Source organism: Paramisgurnus dabryanus, chromosome 15 (genome assembly GCF_030506205.2).
Source record: "Paramisgurnus dabryanus chromosome 15, PD_genome_1.1, whole genome shotgun sequence".
Lineage (NCBI taxonomy): Eukaryota > Metazoa > Chordata > Actinopteri > Cypriniformes > Cobitidae > Paramisgurnus > Paramisgurnus dabryanus.
In genome coordinates, this window is record NC_133351.1 from 24,128,066 (window position 1) to 24,150,781 (window position 22,716).

Below are 22,716 nucleotides of genomic sequence, written 5' to 3' on the forward strand. Positions count from 1 at the left end.
TGCTAATATTAGTCTTCATAATCTAAAGTCATGCCATGTGACACCTTTGTGTTTGAGGAAGAAACAAAACATATTAAGTCATTACTGAGGCAGTTGATCAACAGACCGGATCAACAGATTTATGAAACTCAAATGCACCCAGCTCATTTTCTCATGAAAGAAAAGCTTGTGCGAATGTTAAGATTTTATTTTGTCATTCACATTAAGCTACTGTATAATCCTTTCATGCATGGTGCTTCTGCTGATATTTTAATGCTTGCATTCTTGAAATCTATTGGAAAACAGTGTAAATAGTAAACACCGACCAACACTTCTTTATAGCCTTCCATATAAGACAAAAATGACATGAGGTTGGAAGAAAATGAGTATAAATAAAACCTTACTGAATTTTTATTTTGTCTGAACTATTTTTGTACCGTCGTGTGTTACTTGAGAACCTCTTTCATGCCTCTTTAAAAAGCCTTGCTAAATGTAGCACTAATGCTCAGGGGCCTGTGGCAGGTCTGAGCTAAATGGCATTAAACAGAAAAACAAGAGGAGAGGCTAAAACCTATGCTAATATATGTTCCCATTGTATGATAAGCAGAGAAACGCAACTAGAATTCAACGTCTCTAACATATTCAATCATCACACATGAATGAAAAGCCAAAACAGGATCAAAAACCACCATCCATTAGCGGGTGCATAGGCGTTCCCACTGGAAACTAAATTACCTCCAGACAATACAGCGTCTTTATTTACAGTACTACAGGCATGGCACCTAAAGGGCATTTTTTTATTTATCTGATCCGAAATCAAGAATTGGATGGGTAAATCCAGACAGGTCTGTGACTGGCACAAGAAAACAGAAAAGCTGTTTCATGTGATGTGACTGCAGGAAAATGTTATTACAGCTGAAGCTGATTTAAGAAGATCAAGCGTTTTTGTTACATAATTCTAAATTACAGCATTGGGGCTTTATGGCACGTGGAGCTGTGCTTCAATTACTTTTGCTTGTGAGAAGATTTTCTCTTATACTGTAGATTCATGGAAGTAAACAATTTGATCGGCTTATTCGGTTTTTTAACTAGAAAATACCACAACACACTGGGAAAAGACTAGGGGAGAGCAGGGATGAAAGTACAATTTTTCAGAAAAACTTTATTTTAAAAGCTAATGCTTTAGACAGAGATATATTTTTGTTGTGGTCAATAACTCACACGTGTTGTCTATCAATACCAGGTGGCATTTTGAAAAAATGTATAACGACTTCAGTATAATTTCACTTTTAAGTAGCACTGTTACTTTTGGCCCTGTCAGCAGGTTCAAAAGGTGGGTCAAAAGTAACACAACAAGACAAAATAGATTTTTGTGCTACACTTGTTTTTAGTAAAAATACATGACAATGACATTGTTTATATGTAACTGCAAACATATTTTGTCATTTATCTTTGCAAAAAATAGTAAAATGTTCATTTTTATTTTAAATTTCAATTTTATCAAATGTTTCAAAAGCAACGTGACAGTTCAAACTTGAATTGTTGAAAATAAAACATGTTTTAACAGTTTGAACACTATAAAATTAAATTAAATCAAATTAGAGTAATATCAATTTTTAACACAATGCAACAATATTAGCAGCAAGTATTACTTTCGTCCCAACAGGAACTCCTGACATTTAAACCAAATTTACTTTTATTCTGAAAAACTCTGAGAAGTCAAACTTCAGGATAAATAACCTGTAGATTAATCAGTACAGTAACACATGAAACGAGAAACACAATGCGTTATCAGAAAAAAATGACCGCTTTAGGAATTTACATATCATGGTTGAAAACAGCTTTCCGTACCTAGACGCGCAAAACGATGAGAAAATAGCGCAATATTTGTAGGGCTGTCAAAAGATTAATCGTGATTAATCACATCTAAAATAAAAGTTTGTGTTTACATAACATATGTGTGTGTAATGTGTATAATTATTATGTATATATAAATACACACACATTCATGTGTATATTTAAGAAATATTTGCATTTATATACTGTATAAACATTAATATAATTTATATTATATAGAAATATAAATATTTTATATATAAATATAACCAATTTTTCTTAAATATATACATGACTGTGTGTGTTTTTATATATAAATATTAATTATACACACGACACACACATATGTTATGTAAACACAAACTTTTATTTTAGATGTGATTAATCACGATTAATCTTTTGACAGCCCTAAATATTTGTCATGTTGTCATAGTTTGGAATGCAAATGTTATCAGGGCTCAGAAAAAATCTATTTGCTACTTTCGTCCCGGTGTTCTTTTGCACCGGTTCTCCCCTATGATTACATGACAACAATGTAGAAAAACGCTTTCCTTTGTGTTTTCGGAATAAAAAATCACGAACACACGACAATGCTGTCAAAAAGATCCACGTTTACACAGATCCACAAAGATGACTAAAATCTGCTTTATTGTGTGTGCCTGGCCAGTAGATGGCGATGTTACTTTGTAAAGAAACACTACACCTGTGCACATATGCATTCTTCTACAGAGAGATAAATATAAACAATTAAGACAACAAAGCAGTTTTTGTTTGGACGGACGATGAGGTTGGTTATATCGCTGTTCTTCAAACCTTTCCACATATTTTCATGATAATAAAAAATATTTATAAAGATTATGTTTGACAAGTGTTGCTTTTTCAAATGCTCACCCAGGATTTCCTACTAATCAAAGAGCCATAGTACATAAAGAAGCTGGGCATAATGTCAATATCAGACAGGTATTATAAGTGTGTATCGCATTTATCGTCCCAGCCATATCGTGTAGGCTGCCACTGTTGATTTAGTTACACACGAACATACCTATAGACTGAATTAACATATACACATGATATTACAGTTATTACAGATCACTATTTGCTGAGTTTACATGACAAGGAGACAAGAAGGCATCCTTATAAAAATCTGGACTTTAAAATCCATCTTCAATAGTTTGGGTTTTCAGGACCCCAAAATGCCACTGTTGTGTAAATGAACACCCAATAACTTTCCTGTTTACATTCGAAAATGCTGTCATGTAAATGGCCCATTATATGCCAATAAATAAGCCAGTTGCAATCTCAAGCTGTGGCAAGATTTCATAATATGAGGGATAATGCAACATCATCTACCATGAATGAAATGGTATTGAATTTGAAGGTACTTGAAACATGGGCAATGCATGGGCAAAAACGTATCATAACTTTATGAAGCAGATATCCGTTGCTCAGATGGGGCGGTTTCCTGGACAGGGCTTATCCTAGTCCTACTAAAGTGCATGTTTGAGCTGCCTTAATTAAAAACATCTTGCACTGACATATCTTAACATATATCAATGCCATTGGTTTGTCTCAAGATGCACACCAGTATTGTTTTTTGTAAGGTATGTTTAAAAACTACTTAAATGTTGTATTATAACTAATGCCTAGTCCTGGATTAATCTAAACCCTGTCTGGGAAAGCACCCCTATGAGTTTAAACGTTCCTGGAATATTCTCAAGGATAATCTTAATGTTTCTGTAAACAGTGTACAAATAAAGAGTACATTTTTGAAACCCATAACCCTACATATTGAAATTTTGACATCATTTTTCTTGAATGACATGAATGATTCTCATGATTATCACCAGATTTCCTATATTAAAAATCTTTCTTGCAAAGTCATATTTAGGCAGCATAACATCACAGAATAGGCTAGCAAAAGGTCATGGGAAATCATAGGGTTGGATCTTTTAACCACCCAGAACACCCTAGCAACTACATAGTAACGAGATATTATCTATTTTTAAATCATCCTGAAACAGCAAAAACGTCTAGTGTTTCGTTCAATTTCGAGTGAACACACAAAGGAACAGAGCAGCTCTGAAAGTCTGTCTTATAATAATCCCACTGTAATGACAACGTTTAAAACCAGATATGTTTCCACTGGCACTGCTGGAAAACCGCTGTGCCCCATCCCGTCGATCCATGTGATGTCATACTTTATGTGGTGCAGTTAAAGATTTTCCACAGGAGAGTTGCACCATGCTGTCTGTGAAGGGACAGCAGTGTAAACCTGCTTTGTGCATGAGGTGCATTGTATAGGCAACAGATGGTCACAGAAACACAAACCTCCTTCCATTCTCTCCACATTTCTCCCCCTGCTTCCCCCACCTTACCGTCACTTTGACCGTCTCAGAGCTTGGATGGTCATGCTTGGGTCCCAGAGGGCAACCGAGCGGAAATCCCTCAACAAAAGCCAGCTGGGCAACTTAAGTCACAGTTTTTACTTCTGTCAAAGTACGGCACACGTGCAAACAAAATAACTAGATTGGTTTGTACTGTCAGACATTGAATCAGCTTTGTATAAAGTTCGGAGTTGTTGCTTTCTAGACTGGTTTACTTTAACTGCTGTATGCAACATCAAGCATAATATGTGACATTTATACACCTCAGAGTAAAACAATAAAGCAATTCATCTTAGATAAAGTGATTCAACAATGTTTAATAAATGATTTGAGACACGGCTACGTTGTGATTGGCATGAATACCTCTGACGTCAGCTGGAAATGTGATGCCCCTTACTATGTTTGAAAGATTCTCTCACAATGCAATGCTAACAGGAGTTAACGTACAGGCTGTGAGTCCAAGCGGGGGGAATTACCGTATGATAATGTCGGTCTTGTCTACATCACTAATCCCAGGAAGTAACTGTTGCCCGACAAAACGATTGTCATTTTTGACAAGAAAAAAAATAAGCATTTTTAAACCATAACTTCTCGTCTAGATCCGATCGTGATGCGCCAGCGTGACCCCACGCAATACATCATGACGTCACGAACGCGAAACTCCGCCCCAGTGTTTACAAGTGTTGAGAACGAGGACCGTTCCGACGTTGTTGTATGTCGAATGATACTAACTAATGTATTTGTGTCAGTTTATTGTATACAATGGTCCGCAAATGTGCGTTTCATATATATAACACTTGACCTCTCTACATCACTACGCATTTACGTTAGGTCACGCAGGAAAGGACCTAGACAAGAATTTGTGGTTTAAAAGTGTATATTTTTTATTTTTCTTGTCAAAAATGACAATCGTTTTGCTAGATAAGACCCTTATGCCTCATTGGGATCGTTTAGAGTCCTTTGAAACTCCGTTGAAAAAAACTGTTAAGTGTTGAGTTAAATATTAAATGTTGGGCTCTATTAAAGTCCATTAAAATGAGAAAAATCCTGCAATGTTTTCCTCAAAAAACATAATTTCTTCTTGACTGAACAAAGAAAGACATCAACATTTTGGATGACTTGGTGGTGAGTAAATTATCTGGATTTTTTTTTAAGAAAAAGCGAACCAGGACTTAATAAATTTCTTATTTTTGGTCCGGACCAAAAGAACCAAACTACAAGTCTCAAAAGGTTTCTATTACCTCTGTGTGTTTAACAGTGCCAAATTTGGATATTTGCTAATGAATGAGTGTGAATCATTCATTAATACACAATGCAAGGTCCCGTGTCTCTTTCTCTTTGTGGCAGGAAGCCCAAGATGAAGAGTATCGAGTGATCCAATCAGCTCCACAAAAGAAACTAATCATCTTCCACAAAATAAAAATTTTGCAAGCTGCACTAAGTGAACTGGTTGACAGATTATGCACAAAATGTGACTTTTAGCATTTGTGAGGATCTCCAGGGATCTTTGCTAATATCATAAAAGTTATTTTCCAAAGCAGCTGGCCACGCACTGCGTCAATGGGATTCCTGCAAACTATTTAGATTTCAAACATTGACACTTATTCAAATTATCATAACAATACTGACACCTCCGTTGACCTCGGCTCTCTTTCAGTTCAGCTGTGCAGATGTGAGGAGCACATAGAGAGTAAACGCTCTGGTGTAACTCTATACTGACTGACTGACCAACACACACAGATAAGATCATGATAAAGCACTTTCATTTGCTGTATTATCACATTTACACTTATACACTTGGCAGATGCTTTCATACAAAGTGTCTGACAGTGCATTCCAGGTATACGTTATCTCACATTGTGTCTTCCGCGTCTAGGACTGCTAACATCTGAAATAAAACCAGTGCATCATAAGCAGCTGCGCTTCTCTCTGTCTCACGTGCATGCGCTCTCACATCTGTCCAAAGTCTTAACAAAAACTAAAGTAGTAATCTTTACGTATTTGTTCAGTTTTATGCGTTTCATGCGAGCTGAGGCAAACCATCCCTTTTGTTTAAAATATAACCCGCTGCATCTTGGCGGCTCTCTCGCACTAAGTAGTAATTCTGTTTATGATATGCATTTCAAGGAGTTGTCGTTCTGCTGGACCGGCACCTCTGAGAGGTTTATTTTCCCCCGCTCGGCAAGCCAACCGGACGTGACATGGGGGTGTGGCAGCATCGACAATCCCATTTTTTAATTCGAAGTTCGAGGTGACATAATTTTGATCGATTTTGATTTAAAATCTAAATCGTTACACCCTTACAAATACTGTATATGCCCTTTTGTGGGTTGTTGAGTGACTGGAATGAAAAGAATGGCCAATAAATGAAGAACATTCGATTGGACGACCGAGGGATCATTTCTGTTGACCTAGTCTCACATAGAAAGACCTTCCTGCTAAAGGTATGGGAACTATGGCCGCTTTGAATGCCCAAGGACCGCCCAAGAGGCCATATGACAGACATGTAAAGCAACCAATCACGTTTCACTATGTGCTGCATCATGCAGAGATGTGACTGGAGTAAAAGTCATGAGTGCAACTATTATTCACAAACATCTCTAAAGTTTATAATAATAATAGCAAACACGTTAAGATCCCTTGCATACTTTTAAACATGCAGTGTTTATTCAATCTTGATGAAGCATATTGTTACCGATGTAAACATAAAGGCTTTCTTCTTCAATCAAATGGCTATGTGTTGTTTCCGGGCGGACCATGAAAGATTGCGACATACATATCTCCTGGAAATCCTGTATAATTAAACCTATCAGAGGACAACTTCGAATCAACGATCCATAGTTGTGACGTCTGAGGTTGAGATTACTATTGATCATAAAAAATCCCTTAAAGGGAAACTTCACTTTTTTTGAAAATATGCTCATTTCCCAGCTCCCCTAGAGTTAAACATTTGATTTTTACCGTTTTGGAATCCATTCAGCTGAGCTTAACTTAGCACAATCCATTAAATCTGATTAGACCATTAGCATCGCACTCAAAAGTAAAAAAAAAAGAGTTTGGATATGTAGTTACATCGTGTAGTAAGACCAACTGAAAATTCAAAGTTGCTTTTCTAGGCCGATATGGCTAGGAACTATAATCTTATTCAGGCGTAATAATCAAGGACTTTGCTGCCGTAACATGGCTGCGGGAGGCGCAATGATATTACGCAGTGCCCAAAAAAAGTCCCCTGCTAATGAAAGATACCAAGTGAACTACTTTCAGACGCTGCATAATATCATTGTGCCTCCATCCATGTTACAGCAGCAAAGTCCTTGATTACGACGAAGTCCGCCAGACACAGACATCAGTTAAATGGATTCCAAAATGGTAAAAATCAAATGTTTAACTCTAGGGGAGCTGGAAAATCAGCATATTTTTTAAAAAGTAGAGTGTCCCTATAAAGTTCAAAGCCTTTGAGATTTACAAATGTAATTTGATAGAACAGTAGTGAAATGACCCAAATTACCCACAGGTAGAAGTCAGGATGTGTTTGATATACAAGTCTACAAAAACACACACAGCTAAACCAACCTACCACCACACCAACTAGTTATTAGGATAGCCCAACAACTAGTCAATTTTGAAAACTGCTTAATGCAAATCGGTAATCAATCCCTGGATTGCGCAAAAATTTCCCACTTTAAAGATTCACTAAAACCTCATTCACACAGACCTCTGGTCCCAGAAAATACCCGTAAAATTGCCAGACAAGCGTCTGTGTGAACAAAAACTCGTTCCGTTAATCTTCTGGGATCGTTGCCGGAAAGAGGACCTAGTAAGATACGCGGGTAACCCTCTGTGTGAACAAGAATGCCATAAAGGGCGTGTCGAAGTGAGGACGCGCGCGTCATCATCACAACACAAGTTATGGTTCAGCTCCTTACAACGAGAGATATAAACATTCACCACGAGAAATGTTGCAAACTAGATTGAAGCAGTTATCAGGAAATGATATATGAGACGCATAAACAATGACGCACGTGCCGTAGTGAGGACGCGCGTGTCATGGCAACATGAAGTTGGTTCAACTCTTTAAAATCAGGGATTTACAACATTCACTACGAGAAATGTCAGCATACTAGACTGAAGCGGATATCAGGTAAGTTAGCTCGTTACTTACTGCGTTGAAACGGAGATCATTCAGCAGCATAAAAGAATATCGCGTCATGTGCTCATTTGAGCTATAATAAACGAAAATACCCGCATGTCATCCCAACGAGATATATTGTTCAGCTCCTCAAAATGCGGGTTTTAAATGCATATAAACAATCACGGTGAGAAATGTCTGAAAACTGTATCAAAGCAGAAATCAGGGAGCTTGTCAAATATCCACTCTGAAGCTGAGATCATTCACCAGAATAGAACTGTGCATTCACGCGCTCCTTTGTAGTCTTATCATAAACAAAAATGCACGCAAGTTGTTTCTGGAGAGAGAAATAATAAATAATATGCAAACTTCAGACGCTGCGTAGAAGAGAGGGCGGGACTTTCAACATGTCACGTGTCTTTCCGGGACCATCAGATGCCGTGTAATCTTGGCAGTGTGAACGAACAAAAACTCTAACTATTCCGGAAAAATCCAGGATGCATTTTACGTGTATTTTACGGAATTTCTGTGTGAAAAGGGCTTTACTGAATCAGTTTGAAAGGGGAACAGTGTGTGTGACTTGAAATTCTTACAACGGTATATAGTACTGCCAAGTGATCAGTGAAACAAAGACCGCTCTTCCTAACCCCATGTCCTCAGCCTCCCTAGACCTGTATGACATCAATGAATCCAGTAAGAGGTTTGGCACACCTGAAATCATGGCTCACAACAGCGATGGATGTTTAACATGTTAGAGGATCATGTCCTCAAGCATTCTCAAACTCTGAAAGTCATTTAAGGAATGATGTCCTTACCTAACAAGCAAGTGATACGTTTACAACATTAACAATTGAGATCATGTAAATCCGCAGTTGAATTGACAGTAGCGATGGGCCGAGAAGGTGCAGTGTTTTGTACAGGATCAGATAAACAGCCTCGATGTTCCGTCACCAGGCTGACAGCAGTATGAATAAATGATGATGGGTGCAGCTGATCAGAAATTAGCTAATGGAGACTCTGTGGCCCCAAGAGATGGACACTTCCCAGACTTCACCCGGACCAGACAATAGAGAGAGAGAGAGTGCTATTAGCATCAAATGATGGTGATGCTTAATGGTTTTAACCTTACAACTGAGATTCTGACTGATTTGCATAAAGCATAGCCTGGAGATGGTGATTAAAGGCCTTAGCATGATTTCTTTATACTCACTGTGAATGAAACCCATGTATAAATGCTAGTTATGATAAGAGGTGAAGACTGGAGGGCGGCTATATATGTATATGTGTATTGCCATACTATAGTTTATAGAATCCCACTGCGCAAAGTGACGTCGGAATTACGTCTTTTTCATGTAATTTTTGGACGTCCGAATCCGGTCCATAAAAGGGGTTGTTTTGTAACGCCAGGTGACGTCTTTTTTTCGACGTGTTCTGCACGTCTAAAAATGTTGACAACCGTAGGACCGCCGTGTAAGGAAAAGAGACATGAAAAAAGCAAAAAAACATGATTGCCTCTGCAGTTCACCCATCCACCACACCCGAAACCTTTCAGACATTTCCTGCAGGCTGTGGGATACGAACTCCCGATCTCCGTGTTACAAACAAGTCTCTCTAACCACTCGGCCACATGGCCATACTTTCAGGTCGTATATAACAATTACAGAACAATTTAAAATGACAATATTTTCATGTTAAATTGTTAGTATGGTCATATACTTTTAATATAACGAACTACACATTTAATTACATATTTTTAATAGTCATTTAGATGAATTTTGTACGTAATTCAAGAAAGCAGAAAAAAACAGTACTGTAATAATAATATAGACTATTCGTATGTATTAATCATGTTGGTACAATAATGCTGATATTTGTAAATAAACACATTTTTATAGACCTAATCATGTAATATAGACATAGACCTGTCATAGACGTCCAAATGACGTCCAAAAATTACCCAGTTTAAACGTCAAATGTTGCCCGTAAATATGACGTCCAAATGACGTCCAAAAAATTACCCAGTTTAAACGTCAAATGTTGCCCGTCAATATGACGTCCAAATAGGGTCATGGTGGGACGTCCAAATAGTGGACCTAGTTTGGACGTCAAATACATGTCCAGAATTGGTCATGGACCGACGGACCCAATATAGACATGATCTGCACGTCTATCCGACGTCCTGTGTTTAGTGGGATAGGTTCCTATAGCGTATTTGGTAGAGCATTGGGTTAGCAATGGAATGGTCTTTATAGTCTATAGTACCTTTTTTTTTTACAACCAACAACCTTTTAACCTTTAAGAGTAAAATGTCGTAAACAGCGTGGGTTAGGATGACTGCTGGGATTTTTGGGACAGAATTATGCCACAAGTAAAGAGCATAAGCCTCTCCAAGAGAGGGGTCTTTCTGATGTGGCAGCATTACTCAGCTGTAGTGTTCAATAAACACACAACAGCTGTTCAGCTATAATTGGCCTTTTATCTTATCTGACAAAACAAAAAACTAATTTAACACAAAACAGGAGTTTCTAAAACACAATTCACAGTCATTATCTCCTTAGGAAAATAAACCATGTGTGTTTTTTGTAGCAACTTTGTTGTATTGAATCCCATACTAATGGTTTTAGTAGTTATACAGTTATAGTGGTGTTAAAAACATGGGTAACTTTTATAAGGGTTGAGGAGCCCAAAACGTGTATGACTATATCTTTACCACAAAATAAAAATTGTACAACAGCTGTTGAGGTTTGACTGAGTCAGATTATTGCTGCATTCATTCCTTTAAATGTGTGGAGCCAGCAAAGCAATAAATGTTGACTAATGCACCAGTGTTGAGGCTGAAACTAAAGTGCTTTAATCTAGCATCAAATAACAATGTCAAACCAATTCAAATACAACATATAATTTAGATAATCTCTGCCTTTCTAATGATGGGCATAAAAGGATTCGAGCATCCCCCTGGTTTGTAAATAACATCAATATCTCTGCAAATACGGGACAGAATTGTTTTGTTTTACTTTTTTATCAAATCACACTATTTGTACTTTGCCAGATCCAGGAAACAACAGATAATGTAGCTTAAAGTTGTTTCACAAAAATACAAAGGAACTCAATTAAGGGTAATATTTTATACTACAGCCCAATTCTTGCTTCTGCGTCAATTGTACTGCGTAGCATGCTCACAGACGCGAACCCTACACTTTAACTCACGGCGTAGTCTGACGGGCACCAATTTTTTGAATATTTAACAGTGTGTCAATTCCACACGGGCGGCGGGCCGCAAGCGCTGTGATTGGTCTGCTTGAACCACTCAAAAATATATGTGCCACTTTTCCTCATACGCATTTCCGCTTGACATAGTAAAAATTATGATGGAACAAGTTGAGGAGCCATATTTAAAGGGCACCTATTATGCAAAATCCACTTTTACAAGGTGTTTGGACATAATGTGTGTTGGCAGTAGTGCTGGGCGATATTTCGATAACGATAATTTTACCGATGTAAACTTTTCGATAAAACGATAAGGACAGTTCGATAGGTGATCAATAATGTTTACGCACTGTGCGTAATGTTGCGCGAGCATTTCCGGATGCGGCACGCGCTCTTGGTTTACAATCACAGTGTCAGTTAGACTTGAAGGAGTGGAAGATGAGGCAAGTTATTCATTTATTAGTAGAGACCTATGATTTTCGCGATGCGAATGCGTGGAAACATTTTCTTGTGTGTAATGTTGGACGCGCAAACAGGGTTCGTCAAACACAGCAGACACAATAGGTGCAGTATACTGTCCTTTCATTCAGCGTCTGCCTTGCGCACGCACACGTCCGCACAGCTTTAAAAGTATATTTACAGGACATTCACAAATTCAGGAAACTTAGGAAAAGCAGCAGATCCAACACTGCAGTTAATATATTGTTTGCGTATGTGCGCTCCCACAGCAATGTGACACTCTTGACATCCATTTATCAGCGTGTATAGCTCGTATATGTATAACACACGCGTGATCACTGAACTAAGTTTTCTTTCTTGTTTAAGTGAACATAAACAACTGTTACTCAGTATATTGAAACCTAAAGCAATCTGTCTTGGGTCTTAAAGTGACAGTAGTCTGCTGCTTTTGTGTCAGAAATGTGTTGATTTCATAACAAATAGATTTACATTTAATACAGATGCATTAAAACAAGATTTTAGTATTTGTCATGTTCTGAATAAAAAGTAGTTTAAAACCATTATTAACTGTCTGGTTTTTACAATTTTCATTCAGGAGTAAAGATTTGTTATTTATCATGATAATTATCGATATCGACTGATATGGAAAACATTTTCTCGATAATTTTTTGGGTCATATTGCCCAGCCCTAGTTGGCAGTGTGTATACAACCACCCTACGATAAAAAAAAATCAACCCGCTCCTTGTTTTCCAATCCCCATTAAACCAAATAAGGTCTCATTAGACATGCCATTTTGATTCTCTTATCAATGTGAGGTCACACTGAAAAAGCCCCACCCACTTACAGTCCTGCATTACCACAGTTTCCACCCTCAGCGAGTTGTACTCTGTCCACTAGATACTATTGTTTCAGACTGTATTAATCAGATATATTTTAACTGAAAGCGCTCACTATCTGTTTATAAGGAAGTGAAGAGATGTAGCTCATTTGCATTTAAAGGCACAGACATTAAAACAGCGTGTTTTTGCTTCTACCCAAATAGGGGCATTTTGGACATGCTATAATACATGATCTGTCGGGTATTTTGAGTCAAAACTTCACAGTCACATTCTGGGCACTCCTGAGACTTATTTTACATTTTGCTAAAATGCCATAATAGGTGACCTTTAACAACCACACTCATCTTTAACAACGAATTGGCTTAATTTAATCACAGGGGAAGAACTCTTACTAAAAAAGAGACTGAACTTCTGGTCCGACTAAACAATTATATGTTGTGTTTGTTATTCTACAACTCAAGGTTAGTGACTTAGTAAAGCTTAGGAATTACTTTCCCACTACTGGGACTATTCCATAAACAGCAGTCACATACTGAACCACTCAAGGATCTAAAGCTGACGGGTGTAATTTAGATGTTAATGACCTGTTTGTCTTGGTGTTACGCATGCTCTGCTTCCAGCTGTATGGATGTTCTGTGAACATGCAGGTTTTGAAATACAAAATACTTGTATGTGTGTGTGTGTGTGTGTGTGTGCCAGTGCACAGTGTAATGTGTTATGCATGTGTATATAGAAGAGATCTGGCAGCAACATTATTTTTCAGTACCAGTACTGGTACATATATATACACAACATATCAGCCGAGACATCCAGGTCAAGTCGCAGGTGGTGTGCTTGCATTAATATGCTGTAACATTGTAGCCATCTACAGTACTATGAAACAAATCATTCATTGTGAGGGCAAAGCAAAATCTTATATTAAACAAGCTTGGCAGGATATCTCATGTCAGCTGTTCAAATCTTTAATCTTCTTACAAAAGCCTGTTTAAAGAGACAATAGTAAATGAAATGTATAGACCAGTTCAAAAGATGTAAACAACACTGGTCCAGAAGCACTTCCTGTTTCCGTTTTTTAACACTAGATAAACTTTGGGATAAAATAAACATATTAAACATATTAACCTGAATTAACTGAAATTAAACAAACATCTTAAAGATAATAATATATGTAAAATAAAAAAATAACTGTCACAAACTGTAACAGGAAGTGTTTCTGGACCAGTGTTGTTTACATCATTTGAACTGGTCTATAATAACAAATACCATAAAAAAATCATTATTCATTAAAATAGCAAATATTGGTGTACTTTAAGTACTACAACCACTATAGCCTGAATTTTTGGCCTCACCCATCCCTATTTTATTGAGTTTAGTGACATGACATAGCTCATCCCTGCTCCTCGTGAATCTTTTTGGGGGGCTTGTCAGGGGTCCGTCTCTTCTCAGCAGATTACAGAAAAAGGACTGATTGTGTTAAACAGAGCCTTCAAAGTCTGTTTGCTACACCCGTCTGCTCTGAACGCCCCGAGCTACGGCCACTGCTAGGGGAATATACATAATGCTACACCATCACCAGAAGGACAGGAAGGATGGGATGGTACGGACATTGTGAAAAGGTGGGTCTATTTGACTAATATATTGGCCCCGAGGTGATGATTATTTGTACATATGGCTTGTTATCCCAAAACAGACAAGCACTTACATTTATTTGACATTACAATATCACTGAGCTTGCTTTATATTGGATGTTACAATATCGAATGAACAGTAGTTTCATGCGGTAAGTGATCTCATAAGCTCAGTTATGGTGATGGAAACCAAAATATTTATCAAGATATACTATAAAAGTGCTATCCAAGATCCTGCTTTTTTTTAAAGGTGAAGGGTTTCATTTTGGCACCAAAATTGAATCAAACTAAATTTAGAAAAAAATCGAATATTCACTAAAATAATATCAAGACAAGTTTTATGAGTCCACAAGCTGTCTGGCTGGTACAAACTGGCCACTTAAAGGATTTGTTTCTTCCACATAATTTACCCCCAGGCAAAACAAAAGACTGAGTTTAAATGGCTCATTTATTTGTTGATTGTGCCGACGCTGTACAGCAGCGGGGGGCAGAAGCAGTGGCAGATGGACATACAACAGAGGGCAGAGGTACAGTTTCAAGAAATGAAAGGGGGGCAGCCGACATGGGCTCCTAAAAGTGTTGAAGGTAGTCTTTCAAACATGCAAACAAAGATTAACCACTTAAAATACACACAGAGAGTGTGACATGAATATAAATATTCTATATTCTACTTTCATTTTTATGTACTACACTACGCACATTCATCCTGACCAAAAACAAAAATGGCCTGCTATAATATAATATAATAACAGGGGTGTGTTGAGGTTCAGATGACAGATTAAATACATAGATGTATATGTGACTTTAAAACCACCAGCTTAAAATACAAGCAAATACACTATTAGGCTGGTGATTTTAAAATCCTGCCGGTGACTGCACTTTCACAGCATCAGCAAACTGAACACAATGCTTAATTATCCTGAAGTCAATAATTAGCAAGAAAAATAAGCAAGCTGCTGCAACAGATTGGTCCCACACAGGACCGATAAGGCCAGTGTGAACAAAGACTGGATCTGAATGAACCCATCTGAGTCTGTGTCCAGATGCCCATTGTAACTGGGGATGTACTGAATATTCATGATAATTGTGTGATGATTTCACTGGAAATTAAGCAACGTTGTAAATATAGCAAAAAAAAAAAAATCTGATTGTTCACTAAGCTTTCTGAAGAAAGTGCTTTTAGACTAACTTTAAAAAACATATAATGTTTTGAATTATTGATAGCATAATATGTTGCTAAAGTTAATAATAATAAATCAGATACTGTTAAAGTGCATATAAATATTTTTTTTTTAATACATTTACGTTCATGCTTTTGACAGACGCTTTTATCCAAACTAGTGACTTAAGCCCTCATTATAGTTCTGCATAGGACCTACGCCGTCAGTTTTCATTCATACTTCGACAAATGCAGATCGCTAGTAGACAATATCTATGTGTATATCCCAGAGTAGCAGTGCAACAGCCGAAGAAGCGACAACTTTGCCAGTAAACTTAAAAAAGAAGAAGCAGCTCGTGTGAATGTTATTTGGGAAGACCAGCTGTGTTGGAGTAGCCAACTTCAGGGAGTTATTTGTACCTCATAGTCAGAATTTGAGTCTGATACCCCTCCATTGGGCTATGACTATGAGGCATGTCTCAACCGAAAAATGCCTCTGCACTAGGGCTGGACCAGAATATTAAAATATTTGAATATATGAGTTCCGTGGGTTGACATTCGATTTTCAGTTTTGAGATTCGAATGTATATATACATTTTTTACAGCGTTAATGCAGAGCTTTTGCCAAGAAGGAAGTGTGTGACGTATGTTGAAATTACGTCTTTTGCAGCCTGACCGAACTGCTAGCTATTTCGCGACACTGTGCCTGTTAGCAAAAATGATGGCGGAGGAAGGAGAGATGAGTGAGGAAAATGTGTTGTCAGACGAAGACCTTGTGGTGAAAAGGAACAGCACTTCATCTATATTATGGAATTATTTTCTATTTAGGAGAGATGACGCCGCAAACACAGGTACTGTGGAAGCGGTGATTCACATATTGCGTCTATTGCGCGCTCAAGTTCATTATTTCAAATGTAGGCACGCAGTATGCGACGCGCTCGTTTTTTCCAGGCTGTTCAAAAACATTTTAACTTTTCAGAATGACACAAGCGCAGCATGCAGGTCATGTAAGGGATAATGTAGAGGCAGCCGGTAGTTATCGGGAAATAAGCCCCGACAGTGTGATCAGGACCCGACGCGAAGCGGAGGGTCTTGTATCACACTGAAGGGGCTTATTTCCCGATAACTACCGGCTGACTCTACATTATCCCGCTTATTACACGGCTACTTGTCACATAAGAAAAAAACTGGACATAAATATGAATTAGAAACATTTTATTGGCATATTTGTTTTAAATTAACATTTTTATCCTTCCGCGAAACTTTGCACAGATGCATAAAATGATCGTAATACCTTATTAAGATCCTCTGCTTCATACTTGTCTGTCTCCATTTTTTTCTCTTTTAGCCAGTCTTTGAGAAGTTTTAATGCCCATTCTGTATTTTTTTGTGTGTTGGCTTCGTAGCTGTCATGCTCTATTTTGTCAAGTTCAGTCTCAGTAAGCTCTCTGTGTCTTGTCGTGGTTGTCCAGTGTTTGTCACAAGATGGCGCCAAACAAACAGTAATCTTTATTGGCGCGGAGCGATCTTACTCGTAAAAGTAGTCCGGCTATGCGTTATTATTTTGGAGCGGTTATTATTCGAAAAGAACGAACCTGCAAATGTCTCAACTGACCAATCAGAATCAAGCATTCCAGAGAGCCGTGTAATAAGTGACAATAACCTACGTGTCTAGCGTTTACCACGCGTTTTTAGGCGCGACATGTGAATGGCCCCTAAAACATGAAAAAATATCAAATATTTATCGCAACTCACATCGTCATCGCAACATTAAACAATGTCACCGCACATCGCAACTTTTCCTCACATCGTGCAGCCCAACTGCCAACAACCGCTAATTATATCCATCTCATCGTGCACGCTGAATTGCATCGCCGTGATACCCATTTCAGTTGCTTCTTTAACTTGGTCCTCCATAAGTGCGACCAACTTTTGCCGAATCCCGTAGGAAGGATGGCAAAAACATCTTTCTGATCAACAAATGCCTTGCTCGCGTTTCTCTGTTCCTCTTTTAAAATCAATGCTCTGTTGATATCTTTTAGAACAAACTCAATGTCATCAACACATTTGAATTCTACAGTGGCAGCCATTTCGTTGTAAATATATTCACCACACGCGCTCTTTGGTGACGTGGTTGATTATGTTACTGATGATCATCTGCCCATCATCGTACAAAGCCCGCCCTGACAATTTGATTGGTCGAACAGCTTTGGGTCTCGCATAGAAGCTCCTCAACAGAGAAAGCCCAGACCGATCTTCCCATCCTCAAAATGTTGTGGGCGGGGCTAAGATCGGCTGGCACCCAGCTAGTGTTGGAGGTAAATGGACGGACGGTGACTATTGTTGCAGCACGAGTTCATCACTCTTCAACTTGACCCATCTTTGTTTTTACCCTCAGAAGCATAAATCCGTATGAGGAAATGGGACACGTTTTTTTTTACCTGACGGGAGGGGTTCTAGGGGACCAATCAGAGTGCTTGCAGTACGCGTAAAATGTACGCACAGCCTACGAAATAGCTATGGCATAGAACCTACGCGGGACCATGCATTGGCCTTTACAGCGCATTCAACTGAAACAACATTTTAAAGTCAGTGTGTTCCCTGGGTTTTAACCCATGAACTTTGTATTCCTAACACAATTGTTCAACCAATTAAGCTACATGAACACCTATCTGATTGTTGTGTTTATTTTTTAAATCCAGAATAACTGGGCCCCATCAATATCCAAATAAAAACACTGTAGCACTGTAACTGACAGACTTAAATAAAGAAATCCAGAGATTAATCGAGGCTTTCAGAGTCTTCAACTCATGTCTGGACTGCATCAAACAGGATTAATAAGACCTTGTGGGATTGCCGCTGTACTCTCGCTCAACTACACCAATTCAGTTTGAACTCGTATAACTCCTGCACGTGTGCAACTGGGCCCTTAAAAACACTCCTATTATTGATGTAAACATAAAAAACTGACCTGCCTCCAACGACTGGTAACATCTTGCATTTACATCTAAATTCAATGCTGCCTAAATGTTTATATTTAATCATTTCATTTCAATCAGAAGTGTACACAAAATAGGTGTGCCAAAAAACAGGATTACAACAATCTGTATTTATTGTTTGGGTCTTCCTGTCTAGCACACCCAACAGGGCACAAAGGAACAGCTATTGTACTTGCCATCAATATCTAACAACTTCCTTGCCTGAGGAAGACATTCATTGAGAAATATCTGGTTACTGTTCCTCAGAAACACTACACATCAAGAAGATAACCATAAGCAAATATTTCACAACCACTGCATGATTCACATAATAAATTACTGATTAGCGTCAGCAATACTTAGAACTGTGAGAAGGGAGGCACTTCATCTATATAAGGCTAATAGTGTGAAACCCAAACCAGAAGAACTGTATTCTGAGAGCCGTGAGGTGACCACCAGCCATGGCTTGGAATCTCGGGTCAGGGTTAAGAGAACTAAGATCCTCAGGACAGGAATGTGTCTGGAAAAGGAATCCGGTGTTGAATGTGAGACGCTCTTCCGCTGAACATTTTAAAGCAGGACTCTCTTCCTTTAAGCAGCTGTTGTTTCAGGCGCTGTGATCGCTTCATCGATTCCCTTTTTTAGGTTGCTCCTATTAAGTGGACTTTGCGGATAGTTTTAAAATAGCTGACACTTGATGTATTTTGCGGTTCTGTAAATGAACGGATGCATGTGCTGCTTGAGGACTGGGCGGCATTCCTCATATTGGTATGCGAGCAGGAGACACATATTACCGCACTAAGTTGAGATCAAGCCATTTTGTTGATCACTTGATGCACTCAAAGTAACCTTGCCTACAATGGAAACTCATTGCTTCAGTAGAAGTCGACCAATAGTGGATTTTACAGACGTACACATGTGGTCGTTCGAATTAACCACCTAAAATATGCACGAATTGCCATGAAAAAACACATCACATCAAACTTGAAGTTTAGATGATAATTAACTGTTACACCTAAACAACCTTGTTTTAACCACAAACCAATGATTTAAAATGTACTACCTCTAAAGGAACAAAAGGTTAAGTGTAACTTTAAAGCAGAGATGAGTCTATCACAGGTGGTGTGCCGAGCGGAACGGGAAGTATCGTGCTTCATAAATCTCTCCATGAGAGGATGATCCCACCAATGTCTCTGGGAACGACTAACCCTATAGTCACTGATCTCAGGATCTACTGTATAGGCGTGGATAGGTGAACACCAGCAGGAAAATTTAAATGACACAGTCTGAGTATTTACTAATGTAGTGACTCAGCAGATGGGAGAGGAAGGATAAAGGTTCGTCTTACAGAGAACACGGCCTGGGGGATTTAGGGAATATTTGGTCATATTTGACGTACCAGTGAGATATGAGTAAGAACAGTTTAACCAGCTTTAAAAACTTCACATCCTACATTTTATTAATGCCTCTCTCAATAATTATGTTTCCCCATAATGTTTCCTATGTAGATCGAGGGGTGGCTATAAAAATGCTTTCAGTGTTTTTCTCATCATTCTTACTGTAAATTACGAAATAATTAAAGTCAGTGTCCGTTGTTCTGGGTGAAGAATGGGAATTTCCTCTCAAAAGTGGACCATGTCTATAAATAATCATGGAATGTTTACAATGTCACCACTAAACCTCATTACTCCGGCTGAAATCACACACGTGAGTCCAAGCTCTTAATCTCGGATGCGTCTACAGTATATCCACCCCAGACAGATGTTTAATCACTCTCTTCACATTTACTGTTGACTTCCAAAGCTCTGCGCATTCACATACTGCATGCCGATTCACTGAAAGATCTCTCTCTATAGCTGTGTTACGTCATTGCAATTGTGGCTCGTGCCGCTACTTCAGTGATAGAGAAGCAGATTAGATTCTGTCCCTCAGTATGAAGTAATGGGATGTTTGCAAAAGGCCTGTTTAATGAGGTACAAATAACTCACTCAAGTATACCTTAATCAGGCCCTTTAAAACCTTTAGACCACCAAGGGAGGTAGGAGAAAAGAAAAAGTTCACCTGAAATTACCGGCCAAAGTGTTTAGTTACCGCTAGTAAGACTGTTAGCGATCAGAGCGGAGGAACTGAATAAGGCGTGACATTACTGGGAGTCCAAGCTTCAGAAATGACAAAAATAATTACTTTTAGATGACTTGACATGTTTTTTTTTTTGTTTTTAATTAATGTTTCACCCAAACAACACCAATAAGTGCATAGGCAAGTACTTCAATGAGCATTTTGGGGCGATCTATCCCTGTAAACCTTTTGATCCATGACAGGAGCTATTTAACACTTCTAAAAAGTTTAATATTTTTGTCTGAGAACTGTACATTACAAATCAACACATCTGACCTCAGGTGGTCTAAAGCAATGGGAGGAAGTGGCTTATAAGGCCACCATAACATTATACAGTAGTATTCAGTTTATACTGCTGCTGTGGTGTGTATAAGCTTTCACTATCACTGGGTCTGTTCACTGGCTGCTATTTACAGAGAAGGAACAACAATGAACATTTCATATCCCTGACATAAAACACATCCTGGGGCTCTAAACTACATGAGTCACGAGGTGTTTGTAATCATTTCACTTTGGATCATGATGGTTTTTTGTTCGCTGCTGTTCTGAAAGCGGTGATCTTCAAAGGCTGGTGTTAAATAACCTTTGAACTTGTAAGAGGTCTGACAGGGGCTCGTTGCATCTTCTGAAGTGACAGAGTACCTTTACAAATTTAGCACCTAATAATGAACCATGATGGGCACCTTTTAATACTTGCAGATCACGTTTTTATAGTTAGAGGTCTGATTCAGCAAAAAAGCAAACTATATGTTCTTTTACTATAAAGCATCCATACAAGATTTTAAGCATAGCTTCGATTTTTAAAGCAGTTTTATTTACTTATAACTGTACACATAAGCATGGGATGGGGTATTGCTTTTTTTGTTTTTTAACAGGGGTCTGTGATCATTGAATTAGGTTGACTTGCTAAAATGCTTGAGATAATAACATAATATAATATGTCATTCAAACTTAAGCTATATAAACATCCATTTAAAGGTAACAAAGGAAATGGGCGATTGTTCCTGTGGAGTGCTGTATTTTGTCCTTACCTCAACGAAGAATGTTTCCATTTCTGTAAGTCCTCCTGTCTGGTTTTTGGAGTGATCAGGGTACCACTGACTCCGCACACTTTATAGATGCTCTACATTCACGCGCTTTATTGAGCCCAAGTTCCCATCGCGTGTCCGGACAGTAATTCCTCAATAAAGCTTCAGTTTATTCAAAAACTTGACAAACCGAATCCGAAACCAGTATAACGGGTAGATATCTCCGGAGTTTATTACAAGAAAGTCGTGTGCATCCCAGCAGATCTTCTGCTCCTCTCGGGCGGCGCGTGCTCGCGTATCTTTGTGTTGAACACATTGAAACCGGCTCATTTGGGTATGACCGCTGGGGGGCGTGGCTTAGTCATAAAACACCGCCCTTTGGACACGCCCCTGCACTCAAATGTCCCATCTCTGAGTTTCCAGCATTTGCAAATGATGCTGTTAGTTATTTACTTAACGTTTTGTTAAATTTTTTCTAATCTTGTTTTCTGTAGATCATTTTTATATAGGAATTAATCAAATTAGAAACTTTATTTTGATTAAATATTTTTTGTAGTAAAGGTGTTGCAATTGGTTCTGAAAACTACATAATTTCTCATATTAAACTATATCCTACTTTTTTGCAAAATAATTATTTTCCTTATTAAGAAAATGAGTCTCAAGAAGTTTAACTGACAGAATGAAGCCTTTTACATTTCCCTCATTCATTTACCTGACACTTTAATCCAAAGAAACTTAAGTGAACCTTTAAAATTTTGTCTAAGGAACCAACAATAAGCATACCTTACACTGCTACTGTATGTTTACAAGTAGGAATGGGGCAGTTTCCAGAACAGGTTTTAGATTAATCCAGGACTAGGCCTTAGTCCTGTAGTTTTACAAACATACCTTACAAAAAACAATACAAGTGTGCATCTTGATACAAAACAATAGCTCTAAAGTATGTTAATATATGTCAGTGCAAAATGTTT

General features: G+C 38.2%; 1 protein-coding gene across 1 annotated transcript in view; it reads right to left on the minus strand.

Annotated features, from left to right (window-relative positions):
* The window catches only part of myo10l3 (myosin X, like 3), a 96,272-nt gene extending 74,229 nt beyond the window's left edge, over positions 1-22,043 (minus strand). Inside the window, exon 1 of the mRNA XM_065249068.2 lies at positions 21,749-22,043. Within this exon, the coding sequence (XP_065105140.1) occupies positions 21,749-21,769 (21 nt within the window). The 5' untranslated portion in view covers positions 21,770-22,043. The remainder of the gene's footprint in view (positions 1-21,748) is intronic.
* Between the last annotated feature and the right edge of the window lie 673 nt (positions 22,044-22,716).